At 39.0% G+C, this 18,321-nt stretch overlaps 1 protein-coding gene across 1 annotated transcript; it reads left to right on the top strand.

Moving 5' to 3' along the window:
* The first annotated feature begins 500 nt into the window (after nucleotides 1-500).
* On the top strand, nucleotides 501-15,433 carry LOC115922986 (patched domain-containing protein 3-like). Its single transcript, XM_030982882.1, has 5 exons — nucleotides 501-736; nucleotides 10,717-11,881; nucleotides 12,287-12,597; nucleotides 13,070-14,408; nucleotides 14,920-15,433. The coding sequence occupies exons 2-5, from the start codon at nucleotides 10,876-10,878 to the stop codon at nucleotides 15,018-15,020; spliced, it is 2,757 nt and encodes a 918-aa protein (XP_030838742.1). The 5' UTR covers nucleotides 501-736; nucleotides 10,717-10,875; the 3' UTR covers nucleotides 15,021-15,433.
* The last annotated feature ends 2,888 nt before the right edge of the window (nucleotides 15,434-18,321 follow it).

Raw genomic sequence — 18,321 nt, 5'->3', positions numbered from 1 at the left:
AAGTTTGTTGGCCTTCTCACCGCGAGGCGTAATTACACGTTTACGTGGGAGAAGAAAGTTATGAATATTTATGAGCAGGGAAGGCGGAGCTTGCAAAGTTTGTCGACCCGATTTACTGCAGCTGCACATGGTGCTGTATGTAAATATCGCAAAAGACTTTCCACGTAATCACAATGCAACTCTGTATGTAGTTTGCAGGCACATACTCTAGTAAGTCGTTGTACGAATCAGTGTCTGACTGTCTGCACGATGATACTACAGTAGACTCTATTTTTAGCTGGTCCTGTCAAAGAGACTGACATAATTATCTAGGCTCTGCTCAAGGCTTTTTATATTATGGTAGAGTGTCAAATTAGAGTCTGCGGTTGCAGACTACTCGGTATTTGAGTGAGTGAGTGTGTGTGTGTGTCGTGCGTGCGATTCTATCCGTTGTTCTGCCTACGGCGCTGATTACATGAATATTCATACATCTACTGATGAATAGACATGATGTAATCGGAAACGAAAAGTTTGTCGACCCAGCCACATCTGCTTTCCCTGGCTTGATGCATGTGATGCGGTTGTAAACTGTGGAGGGAAAAGTGAAACACCAGTATCTGAATAGCTGGCGTAAAACAAGGACCACGCAATTTTTGGAGCCAACATCTGATGAAATACTGGCTGTGCTTGCAGGGAAAAAGCCGATAACCGGTATTTTTTTTGTTACTAGACTGGCCGAAATCATAGGAATCTGAGGGTGAGTTTGGGGGCAACCATCATTATTAATTTCTGTTTAAGACTAATAATTGTTTTGTCATTCCCATTGTTTTATTGCTGATGCTGACAAATGCATATTCACAGTTTGTTTATCACGATGGGGTTATGGTGCTAGTATTAACAATTTTAAGAATTTGCTATTTGTTTTCTTTCTGTGTTTTTAGTTTAATAATGTTTATTAAAACGTATTGTAAGCAAGATAACACTTAATGTGTGATATATACATCTTGGAGCTTCTCTTTTTCATCTTCCAGCCAGCCAGACATAAGACTAGGTTAAAATAGTGATAAGAACATATTAAGTTATAATATTTGTATCATTATCATCATCATCATCATTATCTGGTACAGGAAGAAGGCGTTTATGTATATCGCCAAGTAATAGGCTTATCGATTTTTGGAGTGAATGTAAATCTTTAGACATGGGTGTAGAACCTTTGTGTGTTTACAAGATATTCAAAGGTTTTCTAAAGTTCTATTCAGTATTCTATTGATTTTACGCCGCCTTTGTAATTGTAGATTATTCTACACATAGATAGATCTGCTTTTTCTCAATACGAATCGATATTATTTGCCTATTATGCATGGTAAAGTTGTATTTGGAGGCACTGCAAGCCCGTTCTAGAGAATAGACAGGCATGCGCATGCTGGATAAGCCGAGATTAAAAAATGGAAAAGTGTTGAAAGCATTTTATCAAGATGGTGGTTTCAAGAATCTACCGAACTTTCTGCAGATTTTATATGATGACGGTTCATCTTAGATCATCTATTTATTGACAATTTGAGATGATCACGTCATTAAATGGATACTGACAAACCTTTAAAGTTTCGGCAATTTGAAAAGTTTTGTGGTTGATATTGTTTGTGTGATTTCTACATCAGACGTCTAGTTTCTGGGGAGTCCGGTACCTCGGGCTCTAGTCTAGTATGATAAAGAAAATAAAAGGCAAACAATTTCATACTTTTTCTTGTAATTACCAACATTTGCACAGCATGACCGCTCAAAAGAAAAACATTTCGACACAAAAAGAACTTTTCTCCGGGATTTTTCCGCCTCATCTGAAAGGCCGTTTTTTACAGCGCGGTTTTCCCCGAGTCCGTTAAATTCTTTTGTGTTCACAAAAGTTACCATGTGAGTCAACTCAACTTTTGTTTGTTACAGCTTTTAGCCTTTTGCATACAATGCAAAAGGTTAGAACCTTAATTTGTATGGCCCTTTTCCCACGCAGCTGATAAATAACGCTTCCGAAAGTGATAACGGCAGAAGGCTAACATCGCATGAAGCGATAATTGGATGGTAAATTGCTCAAATGATGTGAGAGAGAGAAAGTTTCATCACGAACCCCGAGTTTTTAGAGACCATTAGAATTGGCAGTTAAGCATGTTGCTTAGCATCTATACATGTCTGACAATATCAAGGACCCCCCCCCCCCCCCCGGGGTTATTTGTATTCTTAATTTCACTTTTTCAGGAAAACTCCGTCCTTTTGGGGGGTTTTCTTCTCTATTTCTTGCAGAGTATTCCTCGATTTATAGCAGAACAAAAGAAGGGTACCCTGTGAACTTTCTTACCATCAATAAATCACCCAAAATGTTGCCAGTTGTATGGGACTGGAAGGGGGGGGGGGGCTCCGTATAGGAACTTTGCAGTAGCAGAGAGAGAGAGGTCTCCTTACATTACAAGAAGGTGATATTCAGCTCGCGGTAAGACAAGAAGATAAACATTGATCAGCTGTACGCAAAGGAATTTTACAGGTCTCTAAACAAACAGCTTTGTTTGTCAAGAAAGGTTAACAATGGGTCGAAGAAAGCCATTCAAGATATTTTATAACAACATGCACGGCCCCTCATTACCAGTATTTTTCTGTCTGTTGCGCAATAATTATACCAGCACTGTGTTCAAGCAGGGTCCATGGTTCAAGATAAGACATTTTATTGGAATTTAGAAAGTAGCACATTTCCGGATGAGTCGGAACTAAACACAACCTAGTCATTATTTTGTCCATAATCGTACAGTGTGTTGGGAGAATCGTTTTGAGTAATTATGGGGCGAAATTGTTTAACATTTTCCCGCCTTTTTTTAATATCTAAATATGCAGTGTACATGTATGTGAATGTATATGGCGGACTAAGGCATAATTGGTACCGCAAACTTGTTAGTCGTTTTAGCTTTAATTGTTCCTCTTTTCTGTCCAAATTGTATGTGTTTTTTTCTCTTTCTGGGCCCCATTTTCAGCAATGATATTAAGAAGAACTTGTCTTGTTCTTTAGTGGATTTTACTGAGTAAATTAAACAATTATTTTTCTTCTTCCTTTTCATCAACCGGCATTCACATTATTAAGCGTTATTCATTTTCATTAATGCCTTTCATTGACAAATATCTTGCATAGCGTAGATTACTAGTAGTTTTATATTTATTTATTTCGAAATACTACTCCCCCGCATGAGATGCTAAAACGATTGAGAGCCAGTGATGGGGAAACCACACGATATGGCTGATGTAAATTATGAAACTGTACTGAAATAGCTTTTTTGCTATGGATGTATATTGTGTACAATACGTGAATCTTCGTGCATAATTATTGAGTGTTGCATTTAGCGAGTGAAAGAAATTCCGTCACAGACTCTTTTGTTCTTCCAAAACGGATCGTTTGCGGTGGAAAGTGAGAGAGAGAGATAGAGAGAGAGAGAGAGAGAGAGCTAGAGCTGAGGAAACGGCAAAGTTTGTCGAACTGGTTGTGAACCGCTGCATTGCGCGGCCTGTCTCAATGTTATGCATAATGCATGAGTGCGCCAGAGGACATGATTTGGTTGGCTGGTCAGATCAGCTCAGGGACAGCCCCTGGTATGAGTATGCATGAGATGAAAAGTTTGTTCACCCAAGGCTTGCTGACGTAGACACCATGGAAAGTCCTACTGATGAATAATTCATATAGCGAAAGTTTGTTCACCCAAGACTTGCTGACGCAGACACGTACCGAGGAAAGTCATGCCGTTGAATAATTCATAAGGCAAAAAGTTTGTTCACCTGGCTGGAGATGGTATTGCAGCGAAAGCCACGGGTGCATAGAGAACTTCGAAGAAAATGTATTCTGGCATAGACGAGATTAAAGTTAATAATTTAGTAAACATTATTCCTCTTTTATCCAAAACATTCCAATCTATATTTTCATTTTATGGAGCTTCAACTGTAAAGGGTGACATGGAGATAAGAGATTGAGATAGATTAAAATCGTGCTCAGAATATCAGCTTTGGCCCTATAATTATAAACATTAAAATCTATTGTATTCCCAATCTTCCTGCAATTTTATTGTATCTTACCATGCATTGTATCTATCTGTAATGTTAAGCAAAACACATTAAATATTTATTGTAACGTTTAATAATTTATCAAAGGAGATACAATTAATCTCAAAGTTTTTTTTTTTTTTTTTTTTTTTTTTTTTTTTTTTTTTACAAAGCCCAAGTTTTTATTCAAATTAATGAAGTACCAGGCACTGAGTAGACCTTTGCATCATTTTATCCTTTTTATTAACTGTAATATCACAACCGTTCTTCCCGGATTCTAAGCAAAACGTGGAGCCTGGAGGTCAAATTTGGCTTGTTATTTCTTTTCGTTTTCTGTTCTTTGGATATGTTGCTTGTATAGCAATATCCTGTTCAACGGACCAAAACTTATGATGTTTGGAGTGTGGTTAAAATTTATGATTTTCGTTTCCTGATTTTTTTCTTCTTCAAAACCACAGGATATGAACAAACCTTTTCTTGTTAATTATATTTGATTATTAATACACATGTATAGGGCTTTACACTTTGATGTAAAAGTGTATTGACATTCATTTGGCGGATATGAGACTATTTTCAATGAGAAATATAAATTATTTTCAAAGTATGTAGTCTATGGATCTAGGCCTATACTTTAGTAGGCCTTTTGCCACGGTCGTATTACCCTTTCTGTCATTTACTTGTTTATTTAGACAATTTTGATACTTATTGATTCCTATCTCTCTCTCTCGTTCTTTCTCTCTCTTTCTTTCTCTCTTTCTTTCTCTTTCTCTCACTTTCTTTCTCTTTCTCTCTCTTTCTTGGATGGTTTCTAATTTTTTCTATATTTTTGTATTGCTTCTTACTGCAACAAGATTGCATAGCCTCTAAATTAACTGAAGAAAGTTATTCCATGTCCGCGAGGTTAGTCATTGCATTGACCTAATCACCTGACACTTGTATTTAAAGGTTCCAAATGAGTCACATGACCCAGCTTATCATGTGAGCCGCATTAGGGTTTAACTTTGTTGTTTTCCTTGGCAACAATGGATAGCTGTGGAGACAGGATTAGTGCAGAGACAGACAAATACTTTTTCAAGAACGATCATACCCTGTCATTTTTAGCAGTAACTTAACGCCAGCTGTAGAAGCGATATCTAATGATATCTAATGATATCTAATGATATATAAAAGTGCCTTTGAAATCAGTAACAATGACAATTTATTTAATCTTTAAAAGATTATTTGACACTTTCTTTGCCAATATTGGCTATTGTGGATTGAAAAGTCTATATTTTATCTCCTTGAATAATAGGTAGTAGTAGGACAGAATAGATGGAAGTCTAAACATTTTTTTAGCATACGTTCTGCACCAGTATTCATTTTTGAAAAGATATCAATCTGGTACTCGGTTGTCGTCTGAAGTTCTGCCAAGAGGGATCATCATTTTGGTTTTTAAAAAAAGTTGAAGGAAACCTGATCCAGTTGCTCGACTTAATTCATGTCTGGCCTACTGTCGGGAGCGAGAGGGTTCATTCCAAGTTTGAACACGTTGCCAATTTCAGGGTCACGATCAGTGAAGAAATTGAATGCATTGGCATTCATTTAACTAAAGCCAGGTTGCTGGCTGTAAATTCTGGACAACTCCCACTGTGATCTCTCTAAAGTTCAGTGCCGATTTTAGATTCTGGTTGTGGGCAGAGGTGCGCGAGTTCACGGCTGGTTTATTTATTAGAAAGAGGCTGACTTTGTGTCTGGTTTTGATCTCCAAGAAAATGGAAAGCCAGTAAGAACTGAACAACAGATCCTTGTTCTTGAATCCCACTACACGCATTGTTTCCTATTTTGGTGAGGTTGATCTGGTTTCAATTTGGACAAAGCTTTATCACTTGGAAAACAGTGTGGGAGAGGAAAGACCTTTTATGCTTATGAATTGAAAGAAATGTGATGATAGTTAAATGAAAAAGAACCGACATTCATTTTATAGGTGTATATGCAATATTGGGGGGGGGGGGGGCCCCCTCCTTGCCTCACACCTTCTCTTCCCCTCTTTTCTCTTATCTCTATCTATCCCCGTCTCGTCTCCACTGTCAATACTTTGTGTAGCAACATTGTCATGCTCAGAGCCAGAAAGCCTACTTTTACGCTAAGCAACTAGGGACTTGATACATATATTCCTGCATGAAGTTAAATATTCCATTATCTGCCTTCTGTCCATCGTTTACCCTCCGACTTCACCATTTCTTTCTCTGAGGGTCTATCCATGAACCTGTTACAAGATCTGTGGTTTGTCTTTCGCTTACGCACACATACTCTTCTTCTTTCAAGCTCACTTAACCTGTATTGTATTCCCATGTATCTACATAGGCTTGATGACGCAAAGACTCCTGAATAAAACAAAACCCTGACATTACCCCAAGGTAAACTTCTGGGCCCTATCTTGTTCATTTAGCACCCTGCTGCAGTGATCTCTGAAACCTTTGTTTAGTGTACTGTTTCTGTACATGTAGGTCTGCTTACCTAGTTCTATTCAAACTTAATTTGCATGCCATTTGATAGATGCCAATGTGATGCTAGCTGCCCCCATATCTTGTTCCAGATTCACACCAATCTATATTGACAGTCAATGGCAAAACCTCGGCCAGTATGCAAGCTATGCGAGGCATCTAGCTGGTATTATTACTAGCCTCTCGCCAGGCATTGCCTTCTATTAGTATTCCAAAGTTCTATCTTTCACCTCTATTCCTTTTGGTCTCCGCGTTGTGACATTTATTTATATAGTTGTTCCATGAATGACATTTTTCCTGAACTCAGTATGACTAATGGTAATGATGCCAGAAAGTAACATCATTAATTGATAGTCATTATATCAAGATAATTCATTTTTGGATGAAATAAGTGAGGAAAAGTGCCATTGTGTCTCATGGTTATGGGATATACTACACCTCACCCATCTGTGTATCAAGGGGGCCTTTTTTAAGGTTGGATACTCGCATCTTGAAGCTATAATAAATTCACAATATCAAGATCACAGTTATTTTTTGCAAATCCCCCTCGCCCCCTCCCAATAACTTGGATCGCCCTGTGCAACCCTGGAAGAACAGAAGCGCAACGTCTCGAAATAAGTTCTTGAGCGCATTTGGCAATGGCCTGTTTGGCCTGTTTGTCACAATCGCCACAGGTTCATGGGTTCTTGAATGTGTCATGAAAACGACAGCCTGTAATGCCCTTGCCAATTCTGCTGAAGTACGTCCTTCACAAACCTTAACAAAGTTCGGAGGCCACATCACACCCGAAGAGTGTCACATGTTGTCACGAATCCCTGGTCTAGGTGAATGGGGTCAGACGGCTATTGTTTGCATTTACCGATGGGGAAAAAGTGCTCTCCTAACAGTCTCTTTCAATTTCAAAACTGTTCCATTTATCTACCTCTGAGCAGGGATATAAACTCACATATCCCTGCTCTGAGTCTGATCATGTACAGGTCTGAATGACCTGTAACTGTAAAGAACTGATAGTGAATAGGGTCTATGAACAACGCTCCATCGACTATTGCTCCACAATCAATTCCCCTCACTAATGGAATTTCTAATTTCTGGACTAGATTCTACACCTTGCCTTAACCCTAAACCTAAACCTAATTGAAAAGCAAATTGCAACCATATAAAATTATATAAGGCCTGAATATAACCCTCATCCTAAAATTAACCCTAACGCTCACCTGGGCATTAATTATGTTCCTAAAGCACAGCAAACTTTGCCTGAGCAAATTAATGTTGGGTCGCAAACAACAAGTATTGTATTTGTAAGAAGCATCTCATGATGTTGGACAAATCGGGCTCCATGGAAACAAAAGAGAAAAACTTGACAGAAATTGGTTTTGCGGCATGACACATTTCTTGGTAAATCAAGTTCATGTTTTGTTCGGTCAAGCTAAAAAGTTCCTTAAACTTCCAACTTTAGTTTCAATGTATAAAGGTGCTTGTGTTTTGCTAAATCTGTTTTTCCTGACTAAGCACAGCGGGGGAGGTACATACAGATGTTAGTCATTTCCTACATTCAGATAAAAAGCAGATATTGAACCTGATGACTGAAAAACACCTTGTATACTGATACCAAAATACAGTGTCAAGGAGAAAAACTAAGGGGGAAGTAACTGATAATATAGGTGGACATACCAGTAGAGAGAGAGTGTAAGCATGTTGTAGTTGGTCCATGATGTAAGAGAGAGAGAGAGAGAGAGAGGGGAGGGCCCCATATTTTTATGGTGAAAAAGTAAGTCATGCCTTAAATCAGTCTCACCTTGCTTAAATACATAACTGTTTTCTATTCACCTTCATCAAAAGCTGCTTATAAGCCATGAACATCGAGCTGAATTGGCAGAAATGTTCCTCTTTTTGTGCCTCCTGTCTAAATTTTGGATTAAATAACAATAATGGCATGAATAATAGCATGACACATGCTTGGTTTGATCTCAAAAAACAGACTTTGTGGGAAATCACTCGAGTGAATAAAGGCGCAGATTTTTGCGGGTCGTTGTGCCTTAGTTTCTGTATATTTTCATGACATTAGGATTTAGACAATAGAATTAGACTCCACCCTTTTCATGGATCGAGTTATGAAACACGTCTAATTGGAAAACTAACCCAAACGTATATGCCACGATTGTGCTGTTAGTAGAGGTTTGATGAAAAATACAAAGAGACAAATTGACAAAAGAAAGCTTGAAAACCAACAAAATATCATTATTTCATAAACTTATTCATTTAAAGATGATAATAGACTTATAGACAAAGATGTAGGTTGTATAAAATGGAAAGAGAGAGAGAGAGAATGTGAGAGAGAGAGAGAGAGAGAAGAAAGAGGGATGCACACACTTCTGACAGAAAACAATGTGCATAGACATTACATTTATAGGCAGAGGGAGAGAGAAAGAGAGGGGGGTGCAAGCAAGCAAACAGCTGTGTTCGTCATACAATATTCTATGTGCGTACATTCATCAAATATCAGAGGGAAAAAAGATGGAATTGTCTATAAATTTATAATAGTACCACGTAATTATTGATTTTCTCGCTCAAGCGTTTCCGCTTACGCAAATGCACCACATGGCGTCCTACCCGAAAGTTTGGTCGACATTGAGAAATATGTAATATATTCCCATCGTAATGGGGGACAATATTACAATATTAATGGGTTTTAGGTGTGTTGTATTTCTCCCCAGCATCCATTGTAATGTGTGTACTTGTAGGGCCTACTGTGTATGAGAGATTGTGTATAGATAGTCATGTGTACACTCAATTCATGTCCAGTCGGGGACATGCATTTATTAGGGCCAAATAATTGTTATTAAAAAATATATATATTTCTCTAAGGATTGCCTTTCCTTCTTTAATATTTCAGCTGTTGAAAAGACATGGTTCATCTTTAATTTCCAAGTGGTACTTTCAAGTTTCAATCATTTGATTGATTTTTTTTCTTCTTTGTATTTCAACTTGTGAACTGAAGCTGCAAATTCAGGTTCATGTTCGGTTCATATTCAAGATGATGACTTATTGAGAAAGGGATTATGGCAGCAAAGAATTCCAATTGTGTTAATAAAGATGTTATCTATACCTTATTACCATTATTTTGGATTTTTAGTTGTTGTTGGTTGTTGCTTTTTTCTCAGACTCAGATTTTATTATGAGACAAAATTGTACAAAAAATGTGATTAATATTAGAAATCTTTGTTCATTGTTTATCAAACCAAGAGATGAAGTCACAGTCCCTTGTGAGGCTTACAGCTGCTGTTGCTGCCAAAGTTTGTTGACCCATATGAACCCTCGCCAGCCAGCAAATCAGAGAAAGTGATTGCTGGTTGCCTAGCCCCATCAGCCAATCAGCTTCCAGAAGTGGGAAACTCTGATACATATCCATGAGGACTTCTCTTGCTTAATGAATATTGATGAAGGGGGTGGGGGCTGGGGCTGGGGCTGGGGCTGTGCTGCATGAATATGTATGAGGGAAAGTTTGTTCACCCGCTTTGTTGTGGCTGGGGAAATGAAGAGATGCCTGGCTGCCTGGCTGGCCTTTCAAGAAGGAAATATGAATGATTAAGTTGAGGGAAGAAATGAGGCTCATCCTGGCTGTGACTGCCTGTTCGTGTAGTTTGATCTCTGTGGTCGGCTTAGTCATGATTTCAATATAATACCTTCTTGAAAAAGATTGGAGAAGGCAAGTGGATCAGAAGGGATTAATAGTCTGAATTGTGATTCATGTTCATTTGACATGTCTCTTGTAAATAGTATATTTAGTAAAAGGGGGCTCGAGTTTCAATAACCTGGATTAGATCTAATAAGTGTTTGGGGGGGGGGGGGGGGGGTGGGGGGAGGTGATAATTAAATGAAAATATTCAGTCAGAGAATTGTTATGGATTCCCTAATTTAATTGACTACAGTTTTAATAGGATATTGCACCCTTTTCTTGTCTCCCCCTCTATTGGTTTGAGATTTTTTTCAAAGCAAAAAACAAACAAAACTGAAATAAAGGTAAAACAAAACAGAACAAGAATTGTATTGATTCAAATGCCCCTGCAAGTCAAAGGAAAGAAATTCTTACATATAAAAGTGGGAGTATCTCATTTGGTTGTGTAGAAGATCTTTCACGCTGTTGATTTTAGATTTTAATCAATTTTTGTTTGGTTTTATCTTGACACAGATCTTGTTGACCCTCAAATCATTTGCATCATCACCAACTACCAGACCAAACTCAAATGCTACATTCCAACTACGCCTCACGAGGGGAAAGGTGACACACTTAAAGCCATCATTTCAACTTCTGTGAATTATTTGTCTTGATTACCAATCACTCAGCGTCATGGCCAAGTTTGACTGCGTTGATCGCTGCATCAGCGGCGTGTTCTACAAACTTGGACGCCAGGTGCACAAGCACCGGCTTATCTTCTTGCTCGTACCGCTCGCCATGGTGACGTTCTTGATGACGGGATTTACGCATTTCGTCATCGACGATAACGTGGAGTACCTCTTCACCCCGGAGAACAGCCAGAGCCGCGACGATCGCGCAACGACGAAGGAGCTCTTCATGACTGGAGACGAGGGGGAGGAGTTTCTGCCGAATCGCGAGCTCGACCTCTTCATCCGACGTGGACGACTGATCATCCTGCCAGCAGAGGGCGACAACATCATGAAGCAGGAGATGTTCGAGGAGATCGTGAAGCTGGACGAGAAGATCCGGACCATCAGTCTCCACGACAACGGAACCCTGGATAACTACGACACCCTCTGCATGAAGTGGCTCGGACGCTGCTTGGACAACAACATCATGTCGATCTACCGCGAGAACGTAGCCATGTTTGACCATATCAACCTGACCTACCCGTACTTCGAAACCCCACAGTATCCTCTCTTCATCGGTCCCAACCTTGGTGGTGTCAAATTCGTCGACGACACCGACGTCGTCGAAAGCGCAGAGAACGTGCTACTGATCTACACACTCTCCACAGGCACCAAAGAGAAGGACCACCTGGCCGAGGACTGGGAGAAGGTCTTCGACAAGCTCATCGAGAAATCCGCTCTGGAGATGAAGCACATTAAGCTGGCACGGAGCACATCTCGCTCCCTCTCGCACGAGATCACAGAGGCCAGCATCCATATCGTTCCGCGCTTTGCCGCCACGTTTTGCATGATGATCATCTTTGCTGTTCTCTCCTGCATCATGAGGGACTGGGTTCTGAGTAAGCCGTGGTTAGGGTTCCTTGGGGTCTTGTCGGCGGTGTTTGCAGTCATCTCAGCCGTCGGACTTCTCAGCTACTGCGGGCTCAAGTTCAACGAGATTGTCTCACTCATGCCCTTCCTTGTCCTTGGTAGGTTTATTTTATTTTCCTCATGACTTCATTCATCATCATTAAGACTCAGTCGAGCATGATCTAGTCTTTAGTGTCACAAGTTAACGAAGCATTTTTCTCATTTCTTCCACTGAGTTTCGTATTTCCTAATATATAGTTATCATCCTCAGTTATTGTCAAAATTCCTTCACCTTTTACTAAAGTGTAGTAATATTTGATCTCCTCATTTTCTTTTGAGTCGTCTGTTACATGAACAAATAATAGAATAGTCCTCTTAAGTGTATATCAGGGGTTGAAGACAATGAAATAATATTCACATTGTCTCCCCATACCACAGTAGCTCACCAAAATTTGAATAAATGCTTTGTTCTTACAGTATGTCAGTAAAATTATTCATATTTGCGTTCTTTCTCATTCCCCCAGGTGTTGGAGTCGACAACATGTTCATCATGATCGCCGGGTGGCGTCAGCTCAGCATCTACGTCCCCACCGAGGAGCGCATGGCACGCACCTTCTCTGAGGCTGCCGTCTCCATCACCATCACCAACCTGACGGACATGCTCGCCTTCATCATCGGTGCCACCACCTCCCTGCCCGGGGTGAGGACCTTCTGTATCTACGCGGGCGTGGCCATGCTCTTCGTCTATTTCTACCAGCTGTCGTTCTTTGGAGCCTGCATGGCCTACATCGGAGAGAGGGAGGCCAACAATATGCATTGCTATGCATGCAAGAAGGTGAGAAAGAAATAGGGTCCCATTAGACCTCTCTGCATGGTCACTGACAGGTGGCTATCTCATCAACCCAGCTCTCAATTAACATAACAAAGAGAGGATCATGGGGATACCAATGGTCACCACTTAGGCATTGTTTGCTATGTAGAGGGAGCAAGTAGCTACAAGTGGTACAATGGGGCTTTAAAGGGATAGAGGTAGGGTTGCGGCTCTAAGTGAGGAGCCGATGTGAGGGTCCAAGAATGAATAAAAGGTCATGACCCAAAGTGAACATGGTAATTTGGACAATTCTTTTTTTGGTAGCCATTGTATGTGCAGAGACCTAAAAGTACCGGTAACCCTTTAAAAGTTTTGAAATGTTTTTCTATGGAAGCGTGAGATTTGCTCAACCATCCTTTCAGTACTTTTTAGACTGACTGCTACTCTGTAGTACATCTCCTTTCATTTAGTGATTATTTTCCATTTATCTGTCTAGGTTGTGCCTAGGGAGGAAGCGCCAAACAAGTTCTACCAGATCTTCTGCGCGGGAGGCGTCTCCAAGACGACCCGGACCAAGGCCGCTGACATGGAGCACGGCATCATGAAGTTCTTCGGGGAACAGTTTGGACCCTTCATCATGAAGAGCCCCTGCAAGATCCTGATCGTCCTGACGTACCTGGGGTACCTGGCCGGCGCCATCTACGGTCTCTTCCACATCACGCAGGGGCTGCAGCTGAACAGCCTGGCCCGAGACGACTCACCGGCGTTCGTCTACTACAGCTATGAAGACGAGTACTTCAAGAGGTACGGCCCCGTCGTCAGCATCATCATGCAGGACGACGTGGAATACTGGAACCCTGAGACGCAGCAGAAGATCGAGGACCTGACGCAAACATTCGAGGAGAGCGACTACATCTACGGGATGCAGTTGACGGAATCGTGGTTGCGCATGTACCTGATGTTTCTGCAACAGGCCGTAGGCACGACAGAGGTGGATAAAACAACTTTTGTTACCGTCCTGCAAAATCAGTTCTTGACGCAACCAATGTTTAAGCAGTATTCGTTGGATATTAAATTTAGGAAGGATGAGAATGGTGTAGCAACAGACATTGATGCGTCACGTTTCCTTGTCATGTCAAAGGATATGATGAACACAACTCGAGAGGGTGACATGATGATCGAGGCTCGGGACATTGCCGAAGCTAGCGACTTTAATCTCACAGTATTCAACCCAGCATTTATTGTTTACGATCAATACATTGGGGTATTGCCAAACACCCTCCAAACTCTAGGTATCGCGATAGCGTGCATGTTTTTCGTTGCCTTGGTGATGATACCTCATCCTGTCTGTGCATTATGGGTAACATTCTGTGTCGTCTCCATAGATACAGGGGTCATAGGGTACATGTCACTCTGGGACGTCCCACTTGACCCTATCTCTATGCTAAACATTATCCTCTGCATAGGATTCAGCGTGGACTTCTCCGCGCACATCACGTACGCGTTCGTCATCGCGCCAAAGGACAAACCGAATGATCGCGCCATTTCAGCATTGCGAGCTCTCGGCATGCCCATCCTTCAAGGAGCGCTGTCATCGATCCTCGCAATCTCCGTCCTGTCGACGGCGCCTGTCTACGTCTTTCGCATCTTCTTCAAGACGCTGTTCCTCGTCATGATTTTCGGAGCCTACCACGGACTCATGCTCCTGCCCGTGATCTTATCCTACATGGGACATTGCATGCCTCACAAAAAGGAGGAGGACAAGGAAAAATATTACGAAAAACCACCACTCCCTTCAAGCGAGAAAGACATTCAGGACTTCAAATCGCTCAAAGGTACGGGGGAAATCAACACCAAATTACCTTATCATACTGTGGTCTTTGAAGGAGAGCAGGAAATCTTAGTAGTAGACCTCAAGGTTTCAGTTGTATGATAATCCCTAAAAGATGAAAGATCAGGAACTTTTCAGTTTGGCTTAGCCTACCGTCTGTAAATACGATTTTGCAGCTTATGCCAGAAAAAATATTATTGTTATGACTTCTGTGAAGAAAGGTTGCGAAACCAAAGACAATTTGTTTTTTCCATTTTGAGGTCTTGAAATAATTACCAATGACGGACCAAAATTCCTTTGCATCCCATTTGTTATCGAGATGTGCAACGAATGATTTAAATTGGCATGTTTTTCTGAAATACCTCCAATTATCGAATTATATCTATCATTTTCCTTTATACAAAAAGAACCTCTATGATTGTGTATGTGAAATTGTGAATGTTAATTGATCATAATGCTAATAACTCTCTTTCTTTCCATTTTTTCTATTTCTCCATAATCTTGGACATGTACAGCATATAGACACGAAAACGGTAAAATTCCAACGATCGATCAGTGTTTTGTTCCCCTTTCATTGCTTGATATTCCTATAACAAGCATCCCTTATGAAAACTGAGTGTCAATTTTTTTTTCAACCTGTGATCACGATTTTTTTTTCAGCCCGTGATCATGTTTTTTTATGTCTGTGAAGTCTGTGTTTCTATTTTCTGTTTATATATGCATGGTTTTATGTTATGACCGTGTGGATTTTTCTTTCCTAGAATATACTATTCTTTTCCTCATTTTAAAATGATACTGCTGATTCATACTGTGACCACATTTCAGTCATAAAACAAAAAATTACCAACAAATGATTGTAATCTAGAAACGGATAATCATCTTAGACTCTGGCAAAGGCTATTCAAGTCTTTGTTGAGACTGAGAATTTTTATTTCAAAAAAGGAGACATACACCTCATGCTGAAGCCAACACAACGAAGGTTGTAACTAGTATGATTAAAGTTTTAATCCACCGTATTTAAAATCTCACTTGTCAAACCTTTTCAAAAGCTGATTTAGTTAACGTGATTTTAAGTGCATGCATGCAACATTAGGGGAACATTTCCCCTTGAAATATCACTGTTTTCTTTCAGTGTGCTTTTCTTTCTTTCTTTTTTTTCTTCTAGCCTGACTGAAATGTCCTTAATTAGTCATGGTGTGATTAGTGTATCATTTTAATTCGATATTGTTTTTTTTTCCTACTCTTTCCTCTCTTAAAATCTTTTTTGTTCAGTTCTCTGATCCCTGCATTATTGTTAACCATTAAGGTCTGTTTAGAGCCAGAAGTATGTTAACTCATATACTTTTACACAGAGTTAATCCTCTTCTGGTTCTGAAAAAGACGTCTTGTGCAGTTTGAATGCATCAGTGTTTTCTTCCTTTGATGCTCGATGTTGTACTTTTCTTTTCTTAAATTACCCCCATTTCATTATTGTGTGATTTGTCTGGATTTTTGTTGTTGTTTCATTTACAAAATGACACCTTGCTAATGTATGTCGTAGCTTTATTTGTTTTAGTCGGGGAAAAACACTGTTTTGTTTTGTTGTTGCAAATCTTGTGCATCAACATATTTTTGCAATGCTATTGATGTCGTTGACCAAATATCAACTTATTGTGTACCACTGTGACATTATTTCTACATGTTATAAATATATTTATATGAGAAATATTTGTTTCTATATATATTTTGGTCAGTTTAAAACATCACGAGTCCTGAATATGCATAGCCTAGGTTTCATACAAAGATATATATATTTTATAGGTAGTTAAGCAGTAGTTTAGAGAAGTAGTAGTAACGAAAGTAGTTACATTACAGATTGATTTAGTTCATATTTATTATTCTATGAGAATAATGCAATTTTATCTTTTTGTGAGAGGAGTAAATTAATCCTAAGTTTATTCAGAACAAAGTGAAATATGCGTAAAGAAAAAAACTCAAGAGAGAGAAACTCAACAGCACATTGTGTTATTGCAATTTATGTAAAGTAGAAAAGAAAATGAAAATCAAGATCATTAAAGATAAGATGTTTCACAGGGTTTATTACATAACTCCTATATTGTTGGATTTTGATAAGCATTTTATTTATTTCTTAAAAAGTAGTGTCAGACTGTCAGTCAACAACTACTTTTTACATGAACGTTTTGTGGACCACGATTGAAGAAAACAACAAGCATTCGTGCTAATCAGGGTGTTCTATCCTAAAAAAAATCCTGGAAAAATAAATTAAAACATGTTTAATGATTTACTTCTATAGGTGAAGCATGACCATTCCTTTGAAAATTATTTGTTGTTTTTTTTTAGATTGCAAAGCTTAACCAAATATATGCGTTTTGAAGCGGTCGCCATTTTGTTCTCACGCCAAATTAGATTGAAGCACCGTGCCTTTATCTAACTGAAGTAGATTCGTAGACGCCTGTCGTCGATTTTGTAGGAACAAGTTATAGATACATAGTAAAAGATGCTCAGGCTAGCATTTTGATAGATATTTTGTAGTTAATGTAAGGACTGGAAGATTGTGTAAATGTACATAATATAGTCTATATTGCTGCACATTTTCCTTTCCGCAATTAGTAGACAACTTATTTTAGGAAATGATTCTTATTTTTAGTTTTAATAACGACCGCCGGGTATTCGACATTTGAGTTTTTTTCCCTAGCTGTAGGAAGAAGTTTTGTTGATTATTATTAACAACAAATTGTTCACGAAGTAACGTTGATAATATGATAAATTTGTATTTTGTCAAGAAATGATTACAACTCCTGTATTTGCAATATTATTGTTGACAGTTGAGGCTTTGATTTTGCAAATTATTATGTTTAATGCTTTGAAATGATTCGTCCTATGACAAATTGAGGCAATTAATGAATGGTGCTGGATTGCAGGTGGGTCGAGATTATTTAGTGAAGTGTGCTTTAGATAAGCAGACTTTAGGAGATCGCTGGAAAAGATACATTCTATTAAACCCGATTCCGATAGATGAAATACGGATGAAGATGAAAATAATGAAGCCGCAAAGTTTAACTTTGAATGCCAACAGAGCGCATATGATTATTACCAGCCATATTATTTATGACGTTTTCTCTTTATTTATGAAGGATATTTCCAAGTTTGGAGTGTACTTGATTATTCAAACCTCATTCAGGTATTGAGGTATCTTGCAATCTCGCAAAAACGATATATCATAATTATATTCAGTTATTATTGTGCTGTTTGTATTTTTGTTTATGTTATGAATGTATAGGCCTATCTGCAATAAAATATGACGATAAAATGTACACTGAAGAATATTTGTCTGACGTTTTTGCCTTATTTAATATGGATAAGTTGTTGACGATGATTGATCGAGACGTTGCATGATTGGTTGATTGATTAATTGAACTGATTGTTTGAGTGAGTGCTTGAGCGATTGATTGAATGATTGATTGAGCGAGTGCTTGAGCGATTGATTGAACGAGTGAATAATATATTGATTGAATGATTGGAGGATCGATTGATTGATTGATTGATTGAGTGAGTGCTTGCTTGCTTGAATGATTAATTTTTTGAGCGAACAAGTGAATGAATTATTCATTGATTGATAGAAGGATTGAAAGATTGGTTGTTTGAGTGAGTACTTGAACGAATGAATTATTTATTCATTTATTGATTGGAGGATCGATCGATTGATTGATTGAGTGCTTGCTTGCTTGAGTGATTGATTTTTTTTGAGCGAACAAGAGAATGGATTATTCATTGAAAGATTGGTTGATTGATTTATTGGGCTAGCGAGTGAATGATTCATTTATTGTGATTGAATGATTGGAGGATCGATTTATTGATTGATTGAGTGCTTGCTTGCTTGAGTGAAAGAGCAAGAGAATGGATTATTCATTGAATGA

Source organism: Strongylocentrotus purpuratus, unplaced genomic scaffold, assembly GCF_000002235.5.
Source record: "Strongylocentrotus purpuratus isolate Spur 01 unplaced genomic scaffold, Spur_5.0 spur5_scaffold_13, whole genome shotgun sequence".
Lineage (NCBI taxonomy): Eukaryota > Metazoa > Echinodermata > Echinoidea > Camarodonta > Strongylocentrotidae > Strongylocentrotus > Strongylocentrotus purpuratus.
Note: the sequence above shows the minus strand (reverse complement) of the source record. Positions and strands in the feature narration are given on the sequence as shown.